Source organism: Fulmarus glacialis, unplaced genomic scaffold (genome assembly GCF_000690835.1).
Source record: "Fulmarus glacialis isolate BGI_N327 unplaced genomic scaffold, ASM69083v1 scaffold2271, whole genome shotgun sequence".
Classification (NCBI taxonomy): Eukaryota; Metazoa; Chordata; class Aves; order Procellariiformes; family Procellariidae; genus Fulmarus; species Fulmarus glacialis.
Genome location: NW_009190732.1, coordinates 8,286 through 31,787, shown reverse-complemented (window position 1 = coordinate 31,787; position 23,502 = coordinate 8,286). Strand labels below are relative to the sequence as shown.

Below are 23,502 nucleotides of genomic sequence, written 5' to 3'. Positions count from 1 at the left end.
ACCTAATGACTGTATCACACAATGCATAAGCAGTCCTGTGAGAAGAGAGCAGCTCCCCAGCTGCCTTGACTAGGCAGAAACCAGACTCTGTCTTGCCTTGTGTGTTTTGGGTTCTTGTCTGCCATCGCTCAGTTTCTAAAGTATAGAAATGGGAGACATCTTCTTTTCCCTGGATGGTCTCTTCTCCTGTGGTTAGCATAATTTCCAGGAATATGGGTTTGATTTCCTTCAGGCTGAAAAGGGAAGCGAAAACTGGTCTCCTTCATCCAAAGGATGTGGTTCTTACCAATAATGGGTAGCAGCTACCTCTTGACCAGGCATTCAGTGCTGCACCATAGTGGTAGCTCAGCACCAGCTGTTCAATGGTTCATTTCTGTATATCATCTGGTTTTACATATAGGAACCTAATATGTTTCAGGACAAAGAGAGCCATTAACTTCATGATCGCATGTTTGCATGTCTCATTACAGCTGATTGTTCCACATTTAGAACTTATAAACAGACACACACTTCTGCAAAGCAAGTAAAAAATATTTGCATATTCATCAGTGTTACTTAACAAACTGCTTTATTGTGCTGTTTGTTTCCTTACCAGTATCTACAGTTGATTCCTGCAGCATTTTCAAGCATTCTTGTTTATATTTGTTCCATCCAGTAGTGGTTTTTTCCAGCAGAGATCCTTTGGCTTGTGAGTGAAAATACTGAACATGAGGAAAATCAGTTAGAACCTTGTGGTCTTTTAGTGGCAAGTTTCTTTCCATTATAAGAAATTTAAGAGGAGAGGAGAGAAGAGGAGAGAGGAGAGGAGAGGAGAATGGACGAACGGTAGGTAAGCGGGGAGGTAAAGAGAGTCTTCTTTCTTCTCCAAGAAACTATTAGTGATATTTCTTCCGTTGCTGTCTTTGCCTGAGCAAGAAATGTATTGTCGTGGTGCTATATTACCATAGAAATCTATTCAATTTATGTAAAGTCCCTTTTAAAAAATCCAGATATTTAATTGCTAGGATCTGTGAGGGTGCACCAAAAATAGTGAAATTTCATTCCTGCGCTGTAGAAAATGGGTGCTTATCTTCACAAATTTTACAGTCCTTCCAGGCTTTTTTGAAGTCAATTTATGGAAGGTCAGCTAATACTTCACATGTATTTATGTTTCCGCTAGATTAATTTAAGGATCTGATTGATGATAATTTTGAGAGCTGTTTATTTTTGGAGTATTTTTAAAGATAATCAAGCACACCTTGTTGAGTAGTATGGTAAAAAATTGAATAAGAGAGTCATGAATAAGCAATACTATTTAGCTACTAAGACCTTTTCTTCAGTGCATTCTGTGCTCCTGCTCAACACTTCAAAGATCACTTCCTTCTCCAACAGTTGCAACTGTGCCATAGACATTTTTCTTTCGCATATTTTTTTTTGAGAAAACACAATTGTAAATCTTTGTTTTACTTGCCCATCTATACAAACTATGTTGCCCTTTGTGCCTGGACAGGGTACAGTTTTGCTGTCCTCTTGCATCCATAGGGGAGAAGAGTCTTTGCCCTCAAGATCTCTCACATAGTGAAATGGAGCATTATTTTTATCCATGCCAAAATTTTCTCCATATAAAACATGTCACACAAATGGATTTTTATATCCTGAGCTTTTGTAGGTACATTTCTTTTCTTTTTTTTTTTTTTGTTTTAGATATTTTCAAAGCTGGTTTTGCCTAGGCCTTCCTGTTATAGTGACAACCCCAGAGATCAAGAATTCCTTTAAATTCTGAAGAGCTAGATTTCTGGAAAGAATATGATCTGGAACAATTGCATTGATGTGATCTGTTTAAAGAGAATAGAAATAAAAGCACTTCAAGAACAATCTCCCTTTTACTAGTGTAGCCTTGAAGACAAGCTCAACTTTGGATTTAGTCATTTTAAGGACAGCAGATTCTGCGAAGTCCCCTCTGGTGTCTGGAAATCAACCATCCCATGATTACAAGAGCTGCCTTCTCCTCTTGGCTGCTCCTACACTGCGGGCTCCTGGCTCCTTGCTCTGGCTCTTTCTCTTTGGCCACTCACCCTGCACTGTGTTCTGGAAGCTTCTGTTAGCTGCTCCTAAAGGCAAGAACAATTAACCCTCAATCCACAGGGTCCTACCAGACCTATCACCCACTCTCTTCTTTTCCATGTGAAGACAGGCTGAGAACACAAATGAAAAAAAAAGTGTCGGTGCCTAAGTGGGCACCTGCTCTGATGGACAAATTCTGGCAGGTTGTATGGGAGAGGACCGCTGCATTTATAAGACATGGACGGCATTGCAGCTGCAGAAGCACATAGAAGAAACACAGAGGTTGAGGGGATTGTCAATGGTGTTTGAAAAGGGAATGAGAGAAGAGGCTTAGGAGCCCTGCTTGGACATACTGACCTTGAGTCACTCCCTTGGCACCGGGAAGCAGATAAGCAGAAAGGACAGAGACCTAGATGTTAGCATGAAAGGATGAGATCAGGGATGTAGATCAACAGTTGCTAGCACAGAGGAGAGAATTAAATTTGTCTCCACTGATAAAATTACTCCTAATATAAAATCTGCTCTGCTGTTAAAAAATTAAATTCCCAGCTATAGACAGATTTTAATAATGATTTTATATATAGTGACTGATGTGTTTAAGATGTGGTGGACATCTGTGGCATACACCTTATCAATGTAAGGGTTGCAACTGTCTTGAGGGGACTCTCATATTTTAACGTGCTCTCTGTAAATATCCATCTTTCTGACACATCTTTATCACACAACATTCTGACTGCAGAGGCCTTTAAGAGGGCTATAACTGATAATTACTGTTTAGGAAAGGAATGGGTAAAAATAGAAGAGTTAAATGCAAAATTGCTTGGTGATGTGTTAGATTTGGGCTGTTGAAGAAATGCCCAATTAGGAGCAAAGCAGTAGAGAAAGGATAATGCTAGATACTGCTTACAGTTCAGTATCAGCGTTATGACTTGATCATTATTTATCCAGGGAAAAGAACATCAGCCTAAGCAGTCTCTGTGTAATATGCCAGCTGGTCTTCTGAAACCAGGGCTTTGAGAAGCCAGTGGCAGGCAAGTAGTCAAAGAACACTGTCACTATAAGTCACCAAAAACGAAAAATCCACTACTGGTTGAAAATGTTACCAATTATAATAGCCAAATTTTGGAGAGCAGACTAAATATAAATTTTCTAAAAAGCAACAATCCTTATGGCAAACGATGTTCTTCAGCTTTCCAGGGAAAATCAATTTCCTTTTGTCTGGACAAGACCCTTTTTGGAAACTGCCTTTCATACATTTCTGTATGTCCTGAGCTTGTCTGAGCTTCGTGATGTGCCAAGGGTTGAGATAAATAACCAGGACAATGTATGGCTGTGAATTTCACCTGTATCTTTTTCTTTAAACCTATGTTTGTTTGAAAAATAAAGAAAATCATATTTATTTATTTTCAAAACAAGAACAGTGGAGACTATTAGCTAGCTGTTATATCAGTTCATTCTTTAATGCATGTTTTTGCTGTGTAAAATGTTGCCTGTCCAATAGTTTGCTTTTAGTCTCTCAGCTAATTTCCAGACACCGTACTTTAAATTCCAGGGAGTAGAAAGACTGTAATTATTCTTCCTCTGATGGGTTTGCAAGATAAGGAGAGAATATTTACAGCAGCCATGAGAAAGGAATGTGTGTTTCCAAAATAAAAAGCATCTTGACATTTCCCTCATGTAGGCCTCAAAATGCTCAGAGCCAGGGGAGATTCTTCAGACACTCCGGGCTCAGTGAACTTCATTTGAAGAGGCAAAGACATGGAGATGATGCATTTGTAGAAAAGACTGCTTGATTTAAGGGATAACACTTCAGTTTCTGATAAACAGATGCACTAAACAGCCAAGGAAATACAAGGAAAGCCTCACAGCGGCTACCTGGCTGCTTGTTTGGTTCCATTCTTGGAGACGAGGTTGACATACAGTCAAGAAGAAGCTCACTCAATGAGAGTGAGGAGCAGTTTAGCCATAAATGACAGTTTCACATCACTTTCTTATGTAATTGTCAGTTTCTGCAAAGCTGCAGGCAGAGTCAGATAGACAATACCTGGTCATTATTGATGTAAATACCTGTGAGGTGCTTGGTTTTCTACCATAAGACTTTCTGATGAAAAAAACAAAACAAGTCTATATAAAATCAGAGCTGCACGTGACAAAAAAATTAAGAGCAGTCAGCTGACCTCAAAAATTAATTTGAAATATCGTTAGAAGAACACAGAAAATTATTTAAATTATTAATCAAAAAATGTGCAGATGATTGGAAATTAACAGGTGAGCAGACAGTGAGGGTGAGCAGTTAATAAGGGCCATTTAGATCACAAAGAAACATGAACTCCTCTGCAGAGCATGCACCATGATAGACCTAATGCAATGTTTTATTCCTAGAAGCCACAGTCGGAGGATGTATGTCAAGACTTTTTGAGAATTTATATTTAGTTGTAGAAATGAAGTGACATGAGCCACCTGTAGACAATGTTGCAGTACAGGAGACTATTGACATTTCTGGAGTTGTACGTACAAAGGAGGATGTTGAAAAGGGAGTACAAGACAATATAAATGAGTAGTATTTGTCCCTGGTACAACTCTGCCTGGATAGTATGACTAATTCCGATGGTCATACCTCAAAAGATATGGCGATAAATTTGCAAGTTGTAAGGAAAGTGCTGAGTGGCCTTAATCATTAAACTAAAAGACTAAGAAATCCCCATAGATTTATCTTATCAAAGAAATGATAAACAGCTATTCAACAGCAAACCATGATGACTTGAATGGCAGCAACTTGTGAATTGACCATCAGCTACTTACACAGGGACTACCAAGAGTAGCTAAAAAAAGCAAACTTGCTGTTCGTATGTGACTATTCAGTCTGCAGTGGTCTCCACTCTCTCCTCTCTCTGGGGAAAATCTATAAGGACATATATAGAGAGAAAGGCTGAAGAATGCTGGCAGTGCCTTGGAGTGAGGAAAATCAGCTTTCTTTCCCTTCTTGGCTTGAAAGAGATTGATGCAGGTGCCCCAGACAGAAGACTTCAGTGTTTTCTGCAGTGGGACATCCTGTCAAAGCTCTTCTGCATTAAGTGCACTATAGAGCTATTCACTGTCCAGTGAGAAGGCAAACTGTGTGGGCTGGCAATAAGGCACTAGCCTTCAAAGGGAAGGGGAAATTAAGGAAGTGGGACACCTTGATGTCGTACGTCTGTTTAACTAAGTGAAAAGGATTCAACAGAAAAATCAGAGACAAGCTTGCCTCTGTATCTTACATCCATGTCGCTATTATTCTTCAGAGAGGGGCACAGGTTCTTTCAGAAAGAGGAGGGTCTGCAGGCTGGTTCAATGTGAGGAGCACAGCAATCGCTGCTGAGATTGCGGGGGCTTTTCTTGCTTTTGCATGTGTGGGAAAAGGTCCAGTCCTGTGGGTATGTTCTGAGAAGAACAGACAAATTGCTCTCTGCATCTGACATGGGTCTGTGATTACAAATCCCAGTGAGGTTTTATTATGATCTAAGTTTTGGCCTACTCAGTGCTATCAAAATTTAGATACAATGCATGCTCAGTGGTAGAAATACAAGCTTTCAGGTAAATTTACAGTGATCTCAAGCAGTGGCAACATGCAGTTCAGCATGGCTTTTGATCTCAGTTTTATGTTTCAGCCACTAGCATTTAAACAGGACTTCCAACTCAGAAGAAATTAAACTCCAACGTCCAAGACAGAAGCTCAGAAAGTCCATGACCTTTTACCCTACACTGGACATTTCTTCACTTCAGGCTATCTGAAGTTTCACTGGTAGCAAATGAATCACCTCACCCTGCTCTCACCAAAGTTCACCTGTACTGAAATTTAATCAAACTTCCCTGGAAGAGTCTTTCAATTCATTTGGTTTGCTCAGAGCCCACAAACTGCACCAAGATGACACCACTGTTTAAAAATATGTTGGATGCAGCAGAAAACACTGCCTGAAGCTCTCACTTAGGCAATGGATTATAATAATAAACCTCCAAGGTTGCAAACAGACTGGTTTAAATTTATTTTTTTCATAACTGACCACAGTATAATCAGCATTTCATCCTTTTAATTTCTTATACTAAGCTAACGGTGAAATGAAATGTTTCTGTTTATTCGGACTATACTATTATGGACAGAAAAAAACCTTCAATTTAGGTATAAACTAGAAATAAAAGCTTAAATAGTTACTTATTCTTTCAGCTATGATCCTGGTTTATTCTGATTGATATTTTTCATATCTATTAGGTGTTCGCTAGAAAATATGGATACAGTAATTTATTATTTTTATTTCTTTAAAATTTTCTTTCTTATTAAATAGAATATGAAGAAATATAACACATATTTCTTTAAACAAGTTACAAGAATCACTATGACAAAGTAATTCACCGTGATTTATAGTCTTGTAAAGTTTTGGTCTCACAGAAGTAATTGGGAGATTTTTTGTTAGCATTGATGGAACCAGTGCTTTAGTCGAGATGTCCTACAGATTTAAGGTGTCTCACAAACCTGAGAGTTGTTTCAGTTCTATATTCATTTATGCGAGAGAAGCTCTAGATTTGAATTATACAAAAGCATTGGGAATATTTTCTATTAAAAAAAAACAGAATATGTGTCTCCTGGTAACTTTTTCTTCATAAAAAAGCTAGGAACACAATTACAGTCTCTACAGCACATACAAATGCAAACCCACTTCCTTAGTAACCCAGCTTAATGGAGAACAAGTGCATAGAAATACCTTATTACTTTCAGTTTAAAGTAAGCCTGTCAATTACACTTATTCTCATGTACACTTATTTCATAGAAATGTACCCTAAATCTATATATGAATTTTATTCAGATTAATTGAAAATTACTATAACTTAGTAATTTTTTTTAAATTTATCAAAATCAAGGTTGATATTAATAAATAATAATGATTAAAAGCATAAGTGAAAATTTCCTTGAAGTGAATTACACTGAGATATTTTGTCATTAAATACCTAAAACTCTTCCAAATTATATGACAATATAGACAAAGAAGTAAGCTTTCAGATATCTTTTTTATAGATTTACAAAAAAAAGAAGTGAATAGTTTAGTAGATCTCTGCAAGAAATAAAAGTAGCAATCGCAGTAAGAAGCTGAGGTGCAGAATTAAACCAAAAACACCAGATTTCACAAATATGAGATTCAATGCTTACCCCTTGTACAAGTCAAAAGCTAAAAGATAGTGCTAGAAACAAAGCAAAGCTGGTTTTAGAACAGGGGAAAACCAGCAGAAAATAGACATGATTTGTAATAGTATTGATATCTGGTAGGAAAACTGAAAAATAAATATAATTCAATACTCATCAATATTGGTATGAAAAGAGATTGCATAAATGGATGTAAACACAATTTATTCACTGTATGAACAAGCATGAATAGAAGAAAATTGTAATAAATTACCTAGTCAGAGTGAGTTCTAATACAAAATTCTACAGCTTCTCAGTCTAATTTTTAATAAACATAAATTGTTATGTCAGAACTATTTTTGAAACAAACATGTTGTTTGTGAAGGTTAAAACGTTATGTGATAGGAATCCACTTTTATACTGTCCATTAGTAATTATTAAATTAGCTTACCTGTTTCACTAGAAACAATATAATGACAGAGCTGGCAGGTGCAGGAGATATTCTGGACCAGAGTCCCATGGTGGAACAGAGACCAAAAAGTGTCAACATGTCCATTCTAATAAATTTGTCCCCAATGTGCTGCTATTTCACTCCGCTATAGATCAATTATATCACCTTGTCCTGTGAAAAAAAAGTAAAAACATTGTCTTTTATGAGTGCAACTGTTTCATGAATCTTCTTACAAATAAGTAAGGAAGTCTACTAAAGTGTCTAGGCTTGCTGGACTCCAACTATGTTTGTTTTTTCTGATTAAAGGCAGGGAGAATTTTCTCTAAACTTCACAGAAAGTCTGCTTACTGTAGCTTGTCCTTTAGCCAATAAGAAGTCAGAAAACTATTAAAACATTAAAGGGCCGATCCTGTTCCGTTGAAACTCCATAGGAATTTTGCCAGTGGTTTTGCAAGAATTCAATCCAGCTCCATAAATACATATATATATTTATACACACCTCATGAAACCATTAAAAGATGCCCTAGAACACAGAAAAACTTTGTGTAGAAAGCTTGCTGTTAGGAAGCAGCTCAGTAATAACTGTTTTTATCCTTTCTGATCATATTTTGTCAAATATACACAGTCAGTGCAGGATCAGGGAGAATCTAAATGTACAAAAAATTATGTTACTAGCAGTTAAAGTTTAACTACAATTCTTGTGATATTCAGTGTTTTTTTCACAGCTTCAGCTGTGAGGTTGGAGGAACTGCCAATGAATTTCAGCTTTAATTTTCAAAAAATTGTTTGCAACTTTTCTAGTTGCAGAGGAAAGCCTGAAAACATTAATAAATCTTAAGTGTTATACAGGCTTAGGGAATAAAACCATTTATAATATAAAAATTTTAGCTTACGATTGTCATGCTTTGAGTTGGCAATATGGAGAGTCAAGAAGATGTTGCCTCCTCCATTTCCAGGAGAAATGAAACTTGCAGCTATTTGTATGGGAGGATGGCCCTTCCCAGAACTAAGCTGGAGAACAGGCACAGTTGCAACACTAGGACTGTGGAGGCCAGCACTAGCACAGTTTTCAATGCCAGACATAGGCTAAACCCAAACTGTGTGACAGATACACCCTGCAGCCCACCCCATCAACCTGACAGTTGTGACAGCAGTGTGACCTGACTCCCTCTCTACACATGTGCCAAAACTTTCTTCTGGAGGAATCCAGGAGGTGGAAGGGCATGATAGAAAATGTTTGGATGTGGTAAAAAAAGAGTACTGGGGCATGGGGTATGGAAGTGCTCTGGGGACAAGTATTTCAGGGTGGAAATGCATCTAGCCACTCTAGAGGCCTGGCAGTAAGGGCACTGGCTGCTCTGCACTACTGTGGCTCCTGGGTGGATGTGTCAGTATACATATTCCTCCCTGTCACACCTAAGGGCAACTCTGGGGACCAGGGAGAGGCACTTCAAAGCCTCCGTAGCAACTACTCCTCTGTGTATTGCTGCAAGGGATAAAAGCACATTTTCTAATGGCCATATGAGTAAGATCAGCCTTGTAGCAGGTTAAAACCAGGAGACCTGAATAGTGCTCTAGCATTGGAGCTGTTCTAAGATCACTATAAGAAATGTCCTAGTGCTCAAGGAACCCTGAGGTCTGCCTAGACCCTAGATGAACAGATCCACAGGCTCTCCTGCAGCACATCCTCACTATTGCTCATTTGCATGCCAGTCCTCTCATCTTCTCCACTGATAGCTAGCACCCAGCAGCTGAGGCTCTGTCTTCAGTTTTTGACTTCTACAAGTTGTTAGTTTTTATCTGCTCACTTTTAAAAATCATCTGAAGTTTATACTTGAACAAGCTCTGTGGTCCCTCTCTAGAGTTAATGCTACCCAGGACTAGGTCAGTGCAGAAGATCCACATTAAAGTATCCCCATATTGTAATTACACTAATAAATTGTGGCACTAGGTGGTAAAGACAGAATGCAGAGCTGAAGTTTGAATTTCTGAGTTACTATTCAGAGTTTTTACTAGAACAACGTAAATCAGGATGGTCATAATGCAGAACGCTAGCCACAGCTTCCCACTCTCAATCAGTCTCAACTTTACTCCAGCAAAAATCACTGAATATAACACTTTGAAGGAAGGTACAGCTAATCTATTTGCTCTTCTTTTATTTTCTTTCTTTTTTCACAGTATGACAGATCTAACCAATAAATGCGCATGCAATACATTTCTTCTATTATATGTGCATTCTTACATGGCAAATTGATTTAAAATTTTGTGGTACCAGCATTGATAGAGCATAAGCAGAAAATGGGCTCAATGAAAAATCTCAGACTGCAGTTGTCAACCAGAAGATATCAACTGACAGAGTTTTTCTGAAGTCGCCAGAGACTGATTCATAGTCTAGCACAGGATCTATTTAGTCAAAGAAGTCAACAATGCTATGACAATTATGCTGGTTAAATTTTATAATGGGTATAAAACTGTAAAGTTTGTACATATTGAAGAGTGTCAGTGTTATTCCCAAGTGAACTCAACTGCCTTGAGTCAGTGGTTTCACAGGCCTCAAAATATGTTTGAATACAGCCATATGCAGATTACTCCTGGGAATAGGAACATAGATAAGTGTTTAATCCTTAAAATTTCCCTCCTATTGATCGTGTTCTGAGACTTGCTGGGCAGTTGGTAACGCTGTCCAGAAGCAGTGTCAATACACAGAGGCTTCAAGTGGATTTCATGAGTGCTACATCCTTGTGAAAATACAGCTACACAAAGCTGTAGGAAAAAATAACTTCTGGCTCAATCTACGGTCTGCTTTTCAGGTTGTGAGATTTGCTCTGCCTTTTTAGTCCAGATACCTGCTTGGTCTTTCACTCTGTTGCTGGCTAGCTCTTCAAGCTGAGATCTTCATAGCAGTCTAAAGCAGGCATTTATCCCATTTCTTTGAGTTTCATTCTGGGACTGCTCTAGCCACATGCTTCTCCAACCCTGACATCTTCTGGGTAGAGAGTTGTCTTAAAAATCAGAATGATTTTCATTAAAAGATACATATGTGACTTCAGTGTCTGTCCTGTGGTATCACTCTCCCTTAGGGCGTGTGTTTTGACCTTACAGTTGTAAAATGAAGAAATTGTTTACTAACACTCCTGCTCCTTCTGGTTCTTTGCATCACTTACTTGCATTATCAAACAGGCAGAAAAAGCAACATATATATAACATGTCAAGGTGGGAAATGTTTCTTAGATGAAGGAAAAAAAATGCTATTTCACAGAGAGAACAGATGGACAGACCAAATGAGGATAATTCAGCTTTTTCTCTACTGTTTCACCTAACCTGGGCAAGACTTCTATTATGTGTTCATGGAGGCAGACTGGACAGTGCCCAGAAGCCCATCAATAGCAGTGACATATAACTTATGACTTTCATTTGTCACTGATGGAACTTCGAACAGGTGCAATCACCTTCCCAGTGGTCTCGGGAAGTGCTGTAATGCTGTGAAATGCTCTAACTTAGCAACTGGTTTTATCTCCTTAAGAATTTCTTTATAGTAAGATTCACAACTGTATTCAATTTAATCAGTGTTCAGTGTAACAGGAGCATTTGGAACCGCAAGATTTTATTTATTTCTTAGCTGAGAAATGGAGAAGTTCCATCAGTCTGACTCCACCTACTCAAGGTAAATATGCATATTTTGTTTGTATAAATAAAACTTTTTTGATCGCATACTGGTATACTTCCAATGCTTCTGTGTTCCGTGTATCTTTACTCATGGGGCAAACTGTAATTTATTGTCCCATCTCCTCATATTTCTTTCAAAAGACATTACTGCCAAACAACACTGTCCTATATCCTTAATCTCTCCTGCCACATGTCCATATCCCTGATTTCTGTCTTAACTACTAAGCTGGTACAATTTTCTGAGAGGAATGAAGAATGATTCTAAATACAGGCAGGTATTTCACCAGGCAGATATATACACAGCTTTGTAAAAGGTTCTTTCTAGAATAATTGATAGTGCAGTCCTGGAGGATGCCAGTTTCAGTCCCAGCTGCAGACAGACGGCAGAGAGCCTCAGCAGCATTTTCTCTCAGTTTTCTCTCTTTAGTCTTCTCTATTACAGCATTCAGTAGCAGTTACTGGTGTGAAGGAATGAGAAAAGTTGCCAAACCTTTCTGTACAGGACAGAGCAAAGGGGATCACTGCATCCGCTTTAATAGCCCTGATGCCAACAACAGCAATGCTGTGCAGTATATTTGGGAGACAGGAGATGACAAGTTTGTTGACCGAAAGTTTCATGCTGGGATTTGGTATTCCTGTGAAGAAATTGTAAGTGAAGAAGGTGAGTAAAACCATGTAAATTTACTTAAGAAAATAATCAGAGTTCTTCCTACTTATTTGGTGTCACCTTCCTCTTTGCTGCAATATTGTGTATGTATTTTAAAGGAAAAAGTATCCTTAAAATGTTGCTCTTCTCTGGGAAGGGGAATCTTAGAGGATACTATCTAGTTGATTCCTAAAAATATTCGTAATAAATTCTGCAAAGAACTTTAGAGTGACAGGTTGTAGTACAGATGAAGATTTTTTTTAAAAAAAATTCTTCTAACCAGAGCAGCAAGTTAAGTTACTTTAACAGGAAAGTGGTTTATTTTTCTGATGTTTTTAGTCCCTTAGGCAAAAAGGAACATATTTGCCTTAAATGATTGCCTATGATCCCCTATCGTAATATAAAAAGCACAATGTGATTTTTTTTTTGTTTTAAAAATCATTTGAGCAATTAAATCTGTGAGATCTAAGTTATTTCATGGATTTCCTCTTAAGCACAGGTACTTCTACTTTCTCACTGTGATCTCACCTTTCATAAATCAAAGCAGAATAAGGTTATTTTCACCCTGCTAAAACATAATTTGGAGACTTACTAGTCATGAGTACTGGCATTTAATTGAGTTTCACTCTGTGTATGTAAATGTCAGTAGAATGAAATTAGCTTGCGATTAAAGAAAGCTTCTAGTTAATTTTGCATCTTAATATAAGGGAATTGCTTAGCTGGTTCAAGAAATAGGGCATTTATTATAAATACAAATCAACACTAAGTTTTTCCTGTTATTGTCCTGATCAGTTTACAAATGACAACTAGAACAAAACTTCAGAGAAATCAAATCAGCTGTCATCTGTGCTATAAAACGCAGGTATTTTCACAGTCACCTGTCCTGAAAGTCTAGTTCTACCAGAAGGTCTTATAAGTTATGCAATTTTAAGGGAGTAAGTGTCGAAAATCAGAGCAAAATTCATCTCTGAAAGACATCTTCCAGGTGGTGATTGCTATGGATACTAGGGTTGTTTAATTTATGCATCTGCTAAGGCAGTTCTTGTTTTCCAACTTGGTGCAGTTAGTAGCTGAAAAAAACCCCACCCTGTATTTTCAGAGCAGAGCAGAATTAATTCCAAGAGCTTTGTTTACAGCATCTGTGTGGGGGTCAGGAGGTCACATGGGTTTGAAAATCAAAGCTTACAGAAAGAAATTGGAATCAAGCCTAGAAGAAATCTGCGTGAGCAGCAGCCTTGTTGCTGTAAGGAGAGCAGGTCTTCCTTCACAGGGAAGATGGTATACAGTCTTTCAAAGGAATTGATCGTTTTCCCATTCTGGCTTTCACAGCTACAACCTTTTGGAAATCAATTCATAGCCTTTCTCTAAGTCTCCCAGACTCTGGTTCTGCCTTGAAAAAGTCTGGAAGGATTCTCTAGCTAAGTCCCAGGAGTAGGTCAATGTACCAGGGACTCTGTGTGTACAAATATACATCAGAAATAATAGTTTCTCCTGATCATCTCAGTTTGTGCTTTTGTGATAGATTTTGCATTTTCTGCTTTCTATTAATCTATTTCTTTAGATCATTACAGAATACAAAATAATCCTGAATTTTATTTTAAAATAAATTTTATTTTTTTAGGTGAGAAATGTAGAAGCTTCATCAGCCTGACTCCAGCTGCTGATCGAGGTAGATATGCATGTTTTTTCTGTGTAAATAAAACTTTCCTGATTGCATTTACCAATATAAATATTCTGTATTTTGACATAAAAAATACTTGCTTTAACCCCACACAGTTTTTTGTCCTTTATTTAGTTTTTGAAAACATTCCATTTGAATACAAATGTTTTTTAAAATTACTTTGATGTGGGTACTGGAAGTCAAGTTTTGTAAGTTTTTGCCCCCTCTCTCCTCATACCTCCATATTCACAGAGTCAGGAATTTTGTGGCTTGCACCATACGGCCTAGGAGGGACCTGCAGAGGGACAGGCAGTGTGTGAAGGATAGGCAGTATGCTGAGGTGACTTGGGGGAGTCATGTTGTCGACCAAACCAACCTTGATTACAGTCTGAATCCTCTCCCTGTACCTTACACAGAGCTATAAGGAGGCATTTCCATTCTCCTGAAAGCAGAGAGTTACCCTCTTTCTTTCAAAGAATGGTTCATGTTCCTATAAAACATGCCTGCAGATGCTGTTAAGCGCTCCCCCTCCAATGTAAACCCTATCACGGATGTGGTTAGACCAATCACTTCGCAAGTGGCTGATGCAGAAAAAAGTCTTCCTTCTTCCCCAGGGGGTTGAAATTGCATATCCAGGACACTGGGACTGGAGTACTTTCAGCCCCCTAGGGAAGAAGACAGACTCAGTATCTGAAGGCTACTCCTCCTTCCCTCTATTGCAGCTTGACACTGTGCACAAATACAAGATTTTTATAGCATGACAAAAAAATATAAATGAGATGTGTTCTTAGTCACACAGACATGGTCCTCAGAAAGAAAAGGTGGATTATGGGCCCTGCCCTGAGAGCTCCTCACACCTGAAACCACTGGTGGACATAGTGCTGAAACTAACTCTGTGAACAGCATCGGCAAAAGCCACAGGCATCTGCAGATCAGATCAAGACATGTAACACAGCATCTAGGTACCTGATATTCACACTGAGAAGCTATCCCAGGGTAGTGAAATCCTGTGTGGAAACAAACTGCTGTCCTGCAGAGGAGAAGAGCAAGTTTGTGTTCTGCACGTGCATATGGTTGCTGCATGCACAAAACTCATCCTGCTGAATTTATCATCCCTAGGCATCATACACAGGGATTTTTACAGTTGTTCAGTGCATATGTAAGGATGGCTCACTTATCAGAAATGTTAAGATGCAAGCTCTTGTAGCTGGAGCAGCCAATACTGTTGGGCAACATAACATCTGAAGCTCCTGAACAAAATCAGAATTTTTTACTAAGACAAAGATTTGCTGGAGAAATAAACCTTGCCCAGGAACACCCACATATAACCTGGCCCAAGAATTTAATGTCAAAATGGCCTTTGAATTAGAGAAGTCCCACAGACACTGTCAAAGCCTGCAGTAGGGGATATTTACCACACAAACATTGTTTACTGCCATATGTGGTGTTTAGTAATCAATTACATGTCTTAGCAATGTTTCTGTTTTTAAGTTATGATTGTTAGTATATACCTTCACTTGAAATCACTATTTGAATCTACAACCAGGTGTCTCAGGACATACTTATTTGTTTTTAACAAGGTTTGGGAAGGTTGTTGGCCAGTTCTTGCTATGATCTGGACACAAGAAGACCTCCTGCTCCTGACTGTGGGACATCAGCGCGCTAATAGTAAAACAGCAGGCTGAGAAACTTTAATGGAAAGATTAACTTCTTGCATAAGATGTAATTAACAGATATCCACAAAGAGATGAATTAGCAGATAACCAGAGAAATGAATCTCAGTGAAACCTGGAGAGTGTCTGGGCTCATCAAGGCTTCTCTGTCCAAAAAATCAAGATCCTGTTTGCTGGAAAACTAAGCCCACAGGGAAGATTTTATTTAATGATTAGACCTTCAGGCCGTGAGGCTGTGTCTGTGGCCTTGCAGTTTATTAGCTGGGTAACATAGTCTTCTGTTTTGGTACACTTCTTTCTGGACTCAGCAACCGTGATGTCAACAACTAGATAATTGGATAGTAATTCTTCTTTTTATATTAACTTTGGTTCATGGTAATTTTAGGGTAGCTACTGAGTATAAAACCATACTGTTCCACTTTGTACTCTAAGCTTTTATGTGCAAGTGGTCTTCCACTAAATGGCCAAATCAGTAGAGGGAATTGTAATTTAGGGTGTCCATTGACCTTGAAGTCCTCCTATAGATGTTATAATAGCATCCTCACAGCCTTTGAACTTTTGTTTAATGTTGAAGAAGAAGAAATGGTGAAAGACAGAAGAAGAAGAAAGAAGAAGAAGAAAGTAATGGTGAAAATACTAAATGACTGCTTATAATATCAGTGTTATTGATTTGATTTTCCAGGGGTTTTATGGCTGTCTATTGTAGCAGAGCTTCTGTACATCATTTTGCTTCTGACTGGAGCCATTCTTATGTCAGTAGAAATGTGCTACTACAGTACTGTCATTGATGGGCTGAAGATCAACGCCTTTTCTGCAGTAGTCACCGTATTAGCAGGTACAGTTAAGGATTTTGATTTATTACATCCAGAAAATGCAACATTGATAGACTTCCAGCTGAAAATTAATAAGTGTTCAAGTTTCAAAACTATTACAATACCTATTTAAGTATATGTAATATGATTTATTATGAGTAATATGATTATTTTTATATTTTATATTTATAGTTTTTACAATTTTTAACTTCATTATTTTAGTTTTATAATTTTTAATTTCATTGTCAGGTTGGTTGTCAAAGATAAAAAAGTAACATACTCTTCCATGTCACTTGTTTTTTTTATTTCCAACATGCTAAGTATAAAATTAGCACTAGCCAAATTAAAAGAGCACTTTTAAGAGGGAATAAAATGTAACTGGATAATTGTTAGTAGAGAATCGTCATTCAAATTGTCTTTCATTTTCTGCGTATTACTTCTTAATCCAGTGCTATTTAATCATAGGATCCTAGGCAAATTCAGTTTGGAAGAAACTTCAGAGGGTCCCTAGTCCAATCTGAGGAATCTGGTCTGAATTCAGCGTTGACTGTGTGTTGAGCAGGAGGTTGGACCAGGAGACTTCTGAAGGTGTCTTACAGCCTGAAGTACTCTGTGATTCTGTCTATATTATAGAATTATTACTGAAGAATGTTGCAGTAAAAACAGCAATTATGGGTAACATGAACAATGTTTCAGAGTTATTAATTTTAGAGCCAGAAGCAATCATACCGTTTATTTACTATAAATTCTTGTGGAACACATGCCGCTGTGCTTCGTATGGTCAGGATTGTTTAGAGTCCAAAGTGATCTATACTTAGTGAAAGCATATCTTTCAGAATGGCACCTAATTGCAAGTCAAATGCAAATTAAGATTCAGCTACTGGAAACCGTAGCTGCATAATTCTAGCTATATTGAAAACACACAATTAAAAAACCTGTTACAGTATTTAACCATTGAAAAAAAAAAACCACATTAAAGCTAGTGTTTGATTTCTCAGTTCCTTCAGTCTTTAGCTTAGACTGAATAAAATCCTAAAATGTATGTCCTAACTTGTGCAGAACATGGTGACTTAAAAGAATCACAGTGTGAAATTTTCTGACCATAGGTATGTAGGTTTATAATGTCCCATATGCAACTCAACTCTACAGAAATTATTATTCTAATTTGTGAGTGTATTCTCTTAAATACATGTGCACTGCTATGAAATACACATCATTGATACCACTGTCCTGTTGCCCTCAGTGGCCTTTGATAAAAATGAACATTGGCAGGCACTCCTATGACGATGCTTGCCTTTTATATCTATATTAGTTAAATTTTCACCCTTTCTCTGGCACCAAATTGCCCTGATGCCACTGCTGAAATGTTGAGCCTGACTCAGAATTTAATCCTTGTACAAGAGCTAAGAGGAGAGCTCCAGCACAGGAGCTCATGTTCACACTCCAGTTATACGCATTTCTGTGCAGCCAGACTGGAGGATTCAGGACAGACATTCATGCAACTCAAAAATGGCTATGACATACCACCTCTCTGGTGAGAGATGGACAGTTGGTCTCCGTTCTCTAATAGCCACATCAACAGTCAAACAACTTTTTCCAAACAGTTTATTAAGGAATATGCTATCTGGGTGCCAGCTAACTACCGAATGCTGTGTTTCACAGCATAAAGCCTCTTGGCTCTGTGCTACACAAAAGGGCTTTCCTAATTGCCTATTGATGGTGTTTCAGGCAATACCAGTATTTCAGGGAAGACCATTTCCCAGTGATTACTGAAGCCAGGTCATTGTCATCCCTGACTTGTTATGCCCAAGGACGTGTGTCCTAGAGATACTGTGTGCTAGCTAACAAGTTTTGTAAGAATTCATGAAACAGACCTACTTTAGGAAAAACTAACAAATTGGGTCTTGTGAGTTTGGTGGGGGACTGTCTGCTCTGAGAAGCTAATGCATTTTAGACAGTGGGATAGTTGACACTGCAAGGGTATTTATAGATTTGTAAATGAAGCTGGAAACAAAAAAAATAGATGTTCACAGGGAAGTTCACTACTGGAAGATAAAATACTAAGGGAAAACAAACACCCTTAGGATTAGGCAGCAGCCTAGTAGCAATTTTGAAAATTAAATTATTAAATATAAGCCCCTTTCATAATCTAGACTTTCAGTGCTTTTTAATGGCCATTAAGTGTTTGTTCACTTTTTCATTCACCTACATGATGTTGATAAATCTGGCCGCATTTAAGGCACTGGGAAAGGGCATATGACTGCATGCCTTTAAAAAATCTTTCCACTGAATGATAGGAAACTGTGGGAAACATGTCCTGTGCAATGCAACTGAGCGATACTTTGTTATAATGGCTGATCCCTGCTCAGGGTTAAATTACTAAGAAGTTTTCAGAGGATGAGAGCCAATCAACTTGTTGCCTTTTAAAATCCCTGGGCTGCATGTCCCATTGCTCTCCTAGATTCCTCTAGCGTACAGAGTAGGTGTCAAGGAACTGTATTAGTGATTGTATTGGCAAATACATGACACATAAATACACTTAGATTATAACGTCCAGTATTTTTGAATGATTTATAGAGTTTAGATACTTCATAAAATACTCTTCAGGAGCTCAAGGGGCAACTGCAATAAGTTGACAAAGAAGAATGTCCTCAATTTACATTTTCTAATGTTCTTACAATATATTTTTTAGGTCTTCTGGGCATGGTTGCTCACATGATGTATACAACCGTATTTCAAATGACTGTAAATCTCGGTCCTGAAGACTGGAGACCTCACACATGGGATTATGGCTGGTCCTATTGGTACCTATTGGTTTATATTTGGTTCTTCCATTACATTTCAGTCACTTCACCCTATGTTCAAGGAATGTAGACCTTATTTATAAGGAATGGGTTTACCTTATTTCACTCCTGGAGATGCAGTTTAGTAACCAGCTGTTTTTCTCTAAAGTCAGTTGTCTTAGATTATTGCATAGAATGTATAAGCTTGTCAGTTTTGCATTTGTCATCCTTTAGACGGTACAGAGGCCTCCAACCGCTCTGCATGAAGCAGAGGTTCTTCTCCATGCACATCAGACCCAGATTTAGTACCCTCATCTCCCAGGACAACTGCCTTGCATAATTTGCTTAAAACTTTTCCAGCTTTAGCCATTAAGGCTGAATTTTTCCTTATCAGATATATGTTCCACGTTGTGGAGGTACTTGGATACCCTCAATGGGTATCATAGGAGCTGTACAGGATCCTCAAATAGTGTCTTCTTCTCTCCTTTCAGACTTAGATACTTTTTGCTTCTTTGACTCTCACTTCCATTCATTTATGTTTTTGTTCTTGCAATAACAATTTGGTTTCCCTGGTTTGGGGCTCTGATCTCTTTTCTTTGATTTCTTTCCGTTTCTTTCATGAATGGGTTTAGGTCTGTTTTTACTCTAAAATCAGTAAGAAGAGTGGTCAGTGGAAAAAAGGGGAGTGTTTCTTCGTTACTTTCCCCTTCCTGTGGGAATGGAAATGGAAAACTGCAGACTGGTACTGAGTAGCCTGTTCCCTCCTTTCTATCCCACTGGGAGGAGAAGAAAAATACTCAAATCACTGTCACTATTGCTGTTACTGACACAACTCCATTGGTAGCCATTATTGCCACCACCATCATGTTCATCACTGATGTTATCACTGCTGCCACTACAGCCAGATGTATCCTGAGCACCTGGACTAATGACCTTCACCATGTGGCATGCACTCAGGAATTGAAGATTTCATGGCTACCCTCTAATGATTCAGCCTGGGCCATTGAATGCCCAAATAAATGCTTCTACCAACTCAAGACTTTCCAAGCCATCTGTACCTGCACACAGGAAGACATTGAGGAGGATGGTCTGCATGGTGCCTTTTTTCTAATCAATTGTATGCTCCATTTTTCTATCAAGAGTCACTTTCTTCTTTCCTTTTTTCACCCTAAATGGCAGCTACATCACCCTGTTTGATAGCAATCTAAAAATAAAGCTAGCCATACATACAGGTGCCTCATTCCCTCCTCCCAGCCTCCTCCTCCTTCTCCCTTGGTTTCTTTCCTCTTATCTCCTTTCATATATAATGTTGTCTCTCTTCTGATAATCTACATTTGTACCTCCTTTCCTGTTGTATGAACTCTCATCTTTGGCCTCCCTTAGCTGCTCTCCTATTGACTGCATGAGAAAATCTCATCTGATGGTAAGAGAGGAAGGATGCTGAAGCTATTTGTCTTTTACAAGAGGAAAGAGAACAGATGCCAAAACAAGGGGCATTAATGATTATAACTGACACTCCCTTTCTAATTACCTCAGCACCGACCTGTGGCCAACAATGTCACCAAGACCATGACAGGGGCATGGGCAGGCAGAGGCACAGGCCTTTGTTACTTTTTCATTGGGATTTACAATCATCTCCTTAGTAGCCAAAGAAAACAAAGAATTGGGCCCATGGCAGCAGCTTTTCATCCCAATCACCAGACCTAGTAGAGCAGCTAATCATGCAAGAACTACTGAGCCTGTGTCATGGATCTTCTGCCTGCCACAGTTCCCCCTCTGTCCTCACATCCAGCTGTTGTGGGCACGGTTTTTCTTCCACCTGGCCCAAGAAGCATGAAGACCTTTCTTCTTCTTTTACAGTGCTGGAATTGCTAATGATGGGTAGACTCACTCTGTGGTATCCCTGAACATCTCTTCAATAAATCCCTCCATGTTTTTCTTTTCTCTTCTTCAGCAGCTTTCCTGGAGGTTGAAAGATGTTTCTATTATTGGTGAATCTCTCACTTTCCTTGTGTTTCTCAGCTTGACACATCCTCACATCAAGAGACAACATTTTCTCTCTAAAGAGCTGCCCTGTGCTAAATTGCCATAACACACCTCATATGGGATACTCCATGCGGTAAAGGGAAAACCCATAATCCAGCTGAGCTTCTATCGGCATTTCTCTTATGCATATGAATGACTGGTTGCTTTAGTTTGCTTCCTTGTTGAGTCAACCTGTTTAATTTCCCCTTTTGTCATTTGTCTCTGGGCAGAATTCAAATTGAATGCTCTCCTTGAAGCTGAATTTCCACTGCAGCCAAACTGCCCCTTATTCTCTGGCTCTCTCAGTGACAAGACTTTGCTCACATCCTTCCTCAGTTCTCTCTAGTCAGATAGGGGACTCCCCATTTTTTCCAAATTGTTTATGGAAAAGCAAAATTTCTGGCAAAAACTTTGAAGAATCACACTGATATCCTTCTTGTATTGTCAAAGGAAACCATTTATTTCTGTCTTTTGTTTTTTCTCTTTTAACACAGTATTAGTCTACAAGAGAATCTGTTCATAAGAGATTAATTTCTTTCAGTCTTTGCTAGGAGGCCTTTATAGAAGCTTTCTTGAAATAATTTTCTTACCTTTATGTCACTGAGTCCTTCAAAGGGCTTCAACAGATGAATTAGGAAAAAATCTTCAACAAAAGTTGTGCTTCATAATATCAGTTCTATCAATTTGTCTACTAATGCTACCGTGCTTCAGTTATTCAGCCAAATATGCCTACTACATAAGTCAGGACTACTGCAGACCTGCCACTTTTATCTCATTCCAGAGGTTGAATCTTCAACTCTTCTCTACCATGGTTAGCTTAATCCACAGGTTACATACCACCATAGGTACGCCTGTTGTCCCATTCTTGCTCCATTTGCATGGGGAAGTAAATCTATCTGCTTCTGGTGATTTTCCCCTATTCTTGCTATCTCTTTGTCTCTATCTCTTGCCTCTTTTCTGCAGCTGCCCACATCTGAGAGCTAGTCAGGGTGTAGTTTGACTGACTTTAGGAGCAAAAATAGCTTAAGCTGCTCCCCTTCTTCCTGCTTCTAGGAGCCCTTCACATCTACGTGTCATAGTCCACCACCCTCAAATTGTGCCAACACATCTGGTTGTCTGATCACTCCAGAAACCAATCCTGGCTAAAAATAATGCTACAAAAAAAAAAAAAAAAAAAAAAAAGAGGAATTATTTAAAAACCTAAATGAGTTTGTTGAACTACAGCAAGGATGTGGGAACAAACAGTTCTGAGGGACAGGAGAGATAAGCAGAAGTTTCTTAAACTAATTTCTCCACCAAAGCACATGTTTCATTAGATAATCATGACCTTGCCATTTTAAGGAAGGCTCCGATGAGTAAGTTCCTTCACTGTGAACTCCAATTCATTCCACTGTGGCCATATTTTTACATGCTACTTTTACACTTCCAGCATGCATTGCCCACTCAGTAGGCTGCAAGTTTCACACATTTTTAGCAAATTGTACCTCAACATAATTTTTTAGTTCTGTCTTCTTACGTTTTACTTTTAACATTTCAGAGTTGATGTCCTTTTCTTTCTATTTAGTCATGACCTGTGTTTTCTCAGAAAAGCATTTCAGTGCTCTGAGCCTGATTTAGTCAGCTATTTAATTGCCTTCTCTTTTCTCTTTAACCTGTTTAGATAATTGGCACACATTTTTCTTAGTGTCACTTGTGAGATTTGTAGTCTCAATAACTGCATCTTTTAATTTTTTATGCATCCTCATTTTTTTGTAGTTCCTCTTTCTGATATTATGCTCTAAGTAGAGATATTGCAGGTAGGTTTCATTAAACAAGAATGTTAAATGTGAATATTATAACCAATAAGTAGAGGTCAACTACGTAAATCAGGTATGTGGATGGTCATTAATCAAGAATCTTCTTCCTCCCCCACCATGCTCCTTTTTCCCTAACACACACCAATACAATCCCAGGTATGCAGTATTTTCAAAAATAAAATTGAAGGATGTGGATATGAAAGTGTTCTGCTAATTTCTGATAAACCTTTTTGTTTATAGCCTCGCATGGGCTTCCTTCGCTTGCTGTATGGCTGCAGCTGTCACCACTATTAACAAATATACAAAAACTATTTTGGAATTCAAGCACAAAAGAAAAACGCTGGAAAGGAGTTTAAAGGTTAAATACAAGTTTCCTGATCATACAGCTCCAGAGAAAGTTTGCAATGTGTATGTGAACTCTTTTCACAACAGTACAGAGGACCCTGCACACCCAATAAAAGGCTTGCGTCACCTGGCCACTATTTCAGTTCTGTAAATTTGAACTGTATCTCAAGGCATCCTGTAAATCATAATACTATATCAGAATGAAACAGTATTAATTAATAAAAATGTATATTTGTGTAGCATTAGTTATTTTTCTTAATAAAGAAATGATATTTCCATGGATGTTTCAAGGAAGTCTTAGTATTGGAAAAGCAGATTCAGGTGTCTCAGTTCAGAAAAAGACAGTGACACAGGTCCTCCACAACTTTGATTTTTAAGCAGTCTTTAATGGTAATATAAAGTGTGCGAGTTTGTTAGAATTTCAGAGCATTATGGATTTCCACCCTAATT

General features: G+C 38.3%; 2 protein-coding genes across 2 annotated transcripts in view; one reads left to right on the top strand and one right to left on the bottom strand.

Annotated features, from left to right (window-relative positions):
• GLP2R (glucagon-like peptide 2 receptor) overlaps positions 1–7,751 on the bottom strand; it is a 42,395-nt gene extending 34,644 nt beyond the window's left edge. Inside the window, exons 1-2 of the mRNA XM_009586354.1 lie at positions 7,647–7,751; positions 593–701 (exon numbers count right to left, since the gene is read on the bottom strand). Of these exons, the coding sequence (XP_009584649.1) occupies positions 593–701; positions 7,647–7,751 (214 nt within the window). The remainder of the gene's footprint in view (positions 1–592; positions 702–7,646) is intronic.
• Positions 7,752–11,663: 3,912 nt separating this feature from the next.
• On the top strand, positions 11,664–23,203 carry LOC104070494 (putative germ cell-specific gene 1-like protein 2). The gene is made up of 5 exons (XM_009586343.1): positions 11,664–11,973; positions 13,580–13,627; positions 15,974–16,126; positions 18,796–18,907; positions 22,948–23,203. Exons 1-5 carry the CDS (start codon positions 11,664–11,666, stop codon positions 23,201–23,203), a joined length of 879 nt encoding a protein of 292 aa, XP_009584638.1.
• The last annotated feature ends 299 nt before the right edge of the window (positions 23,204–23,502 follow it).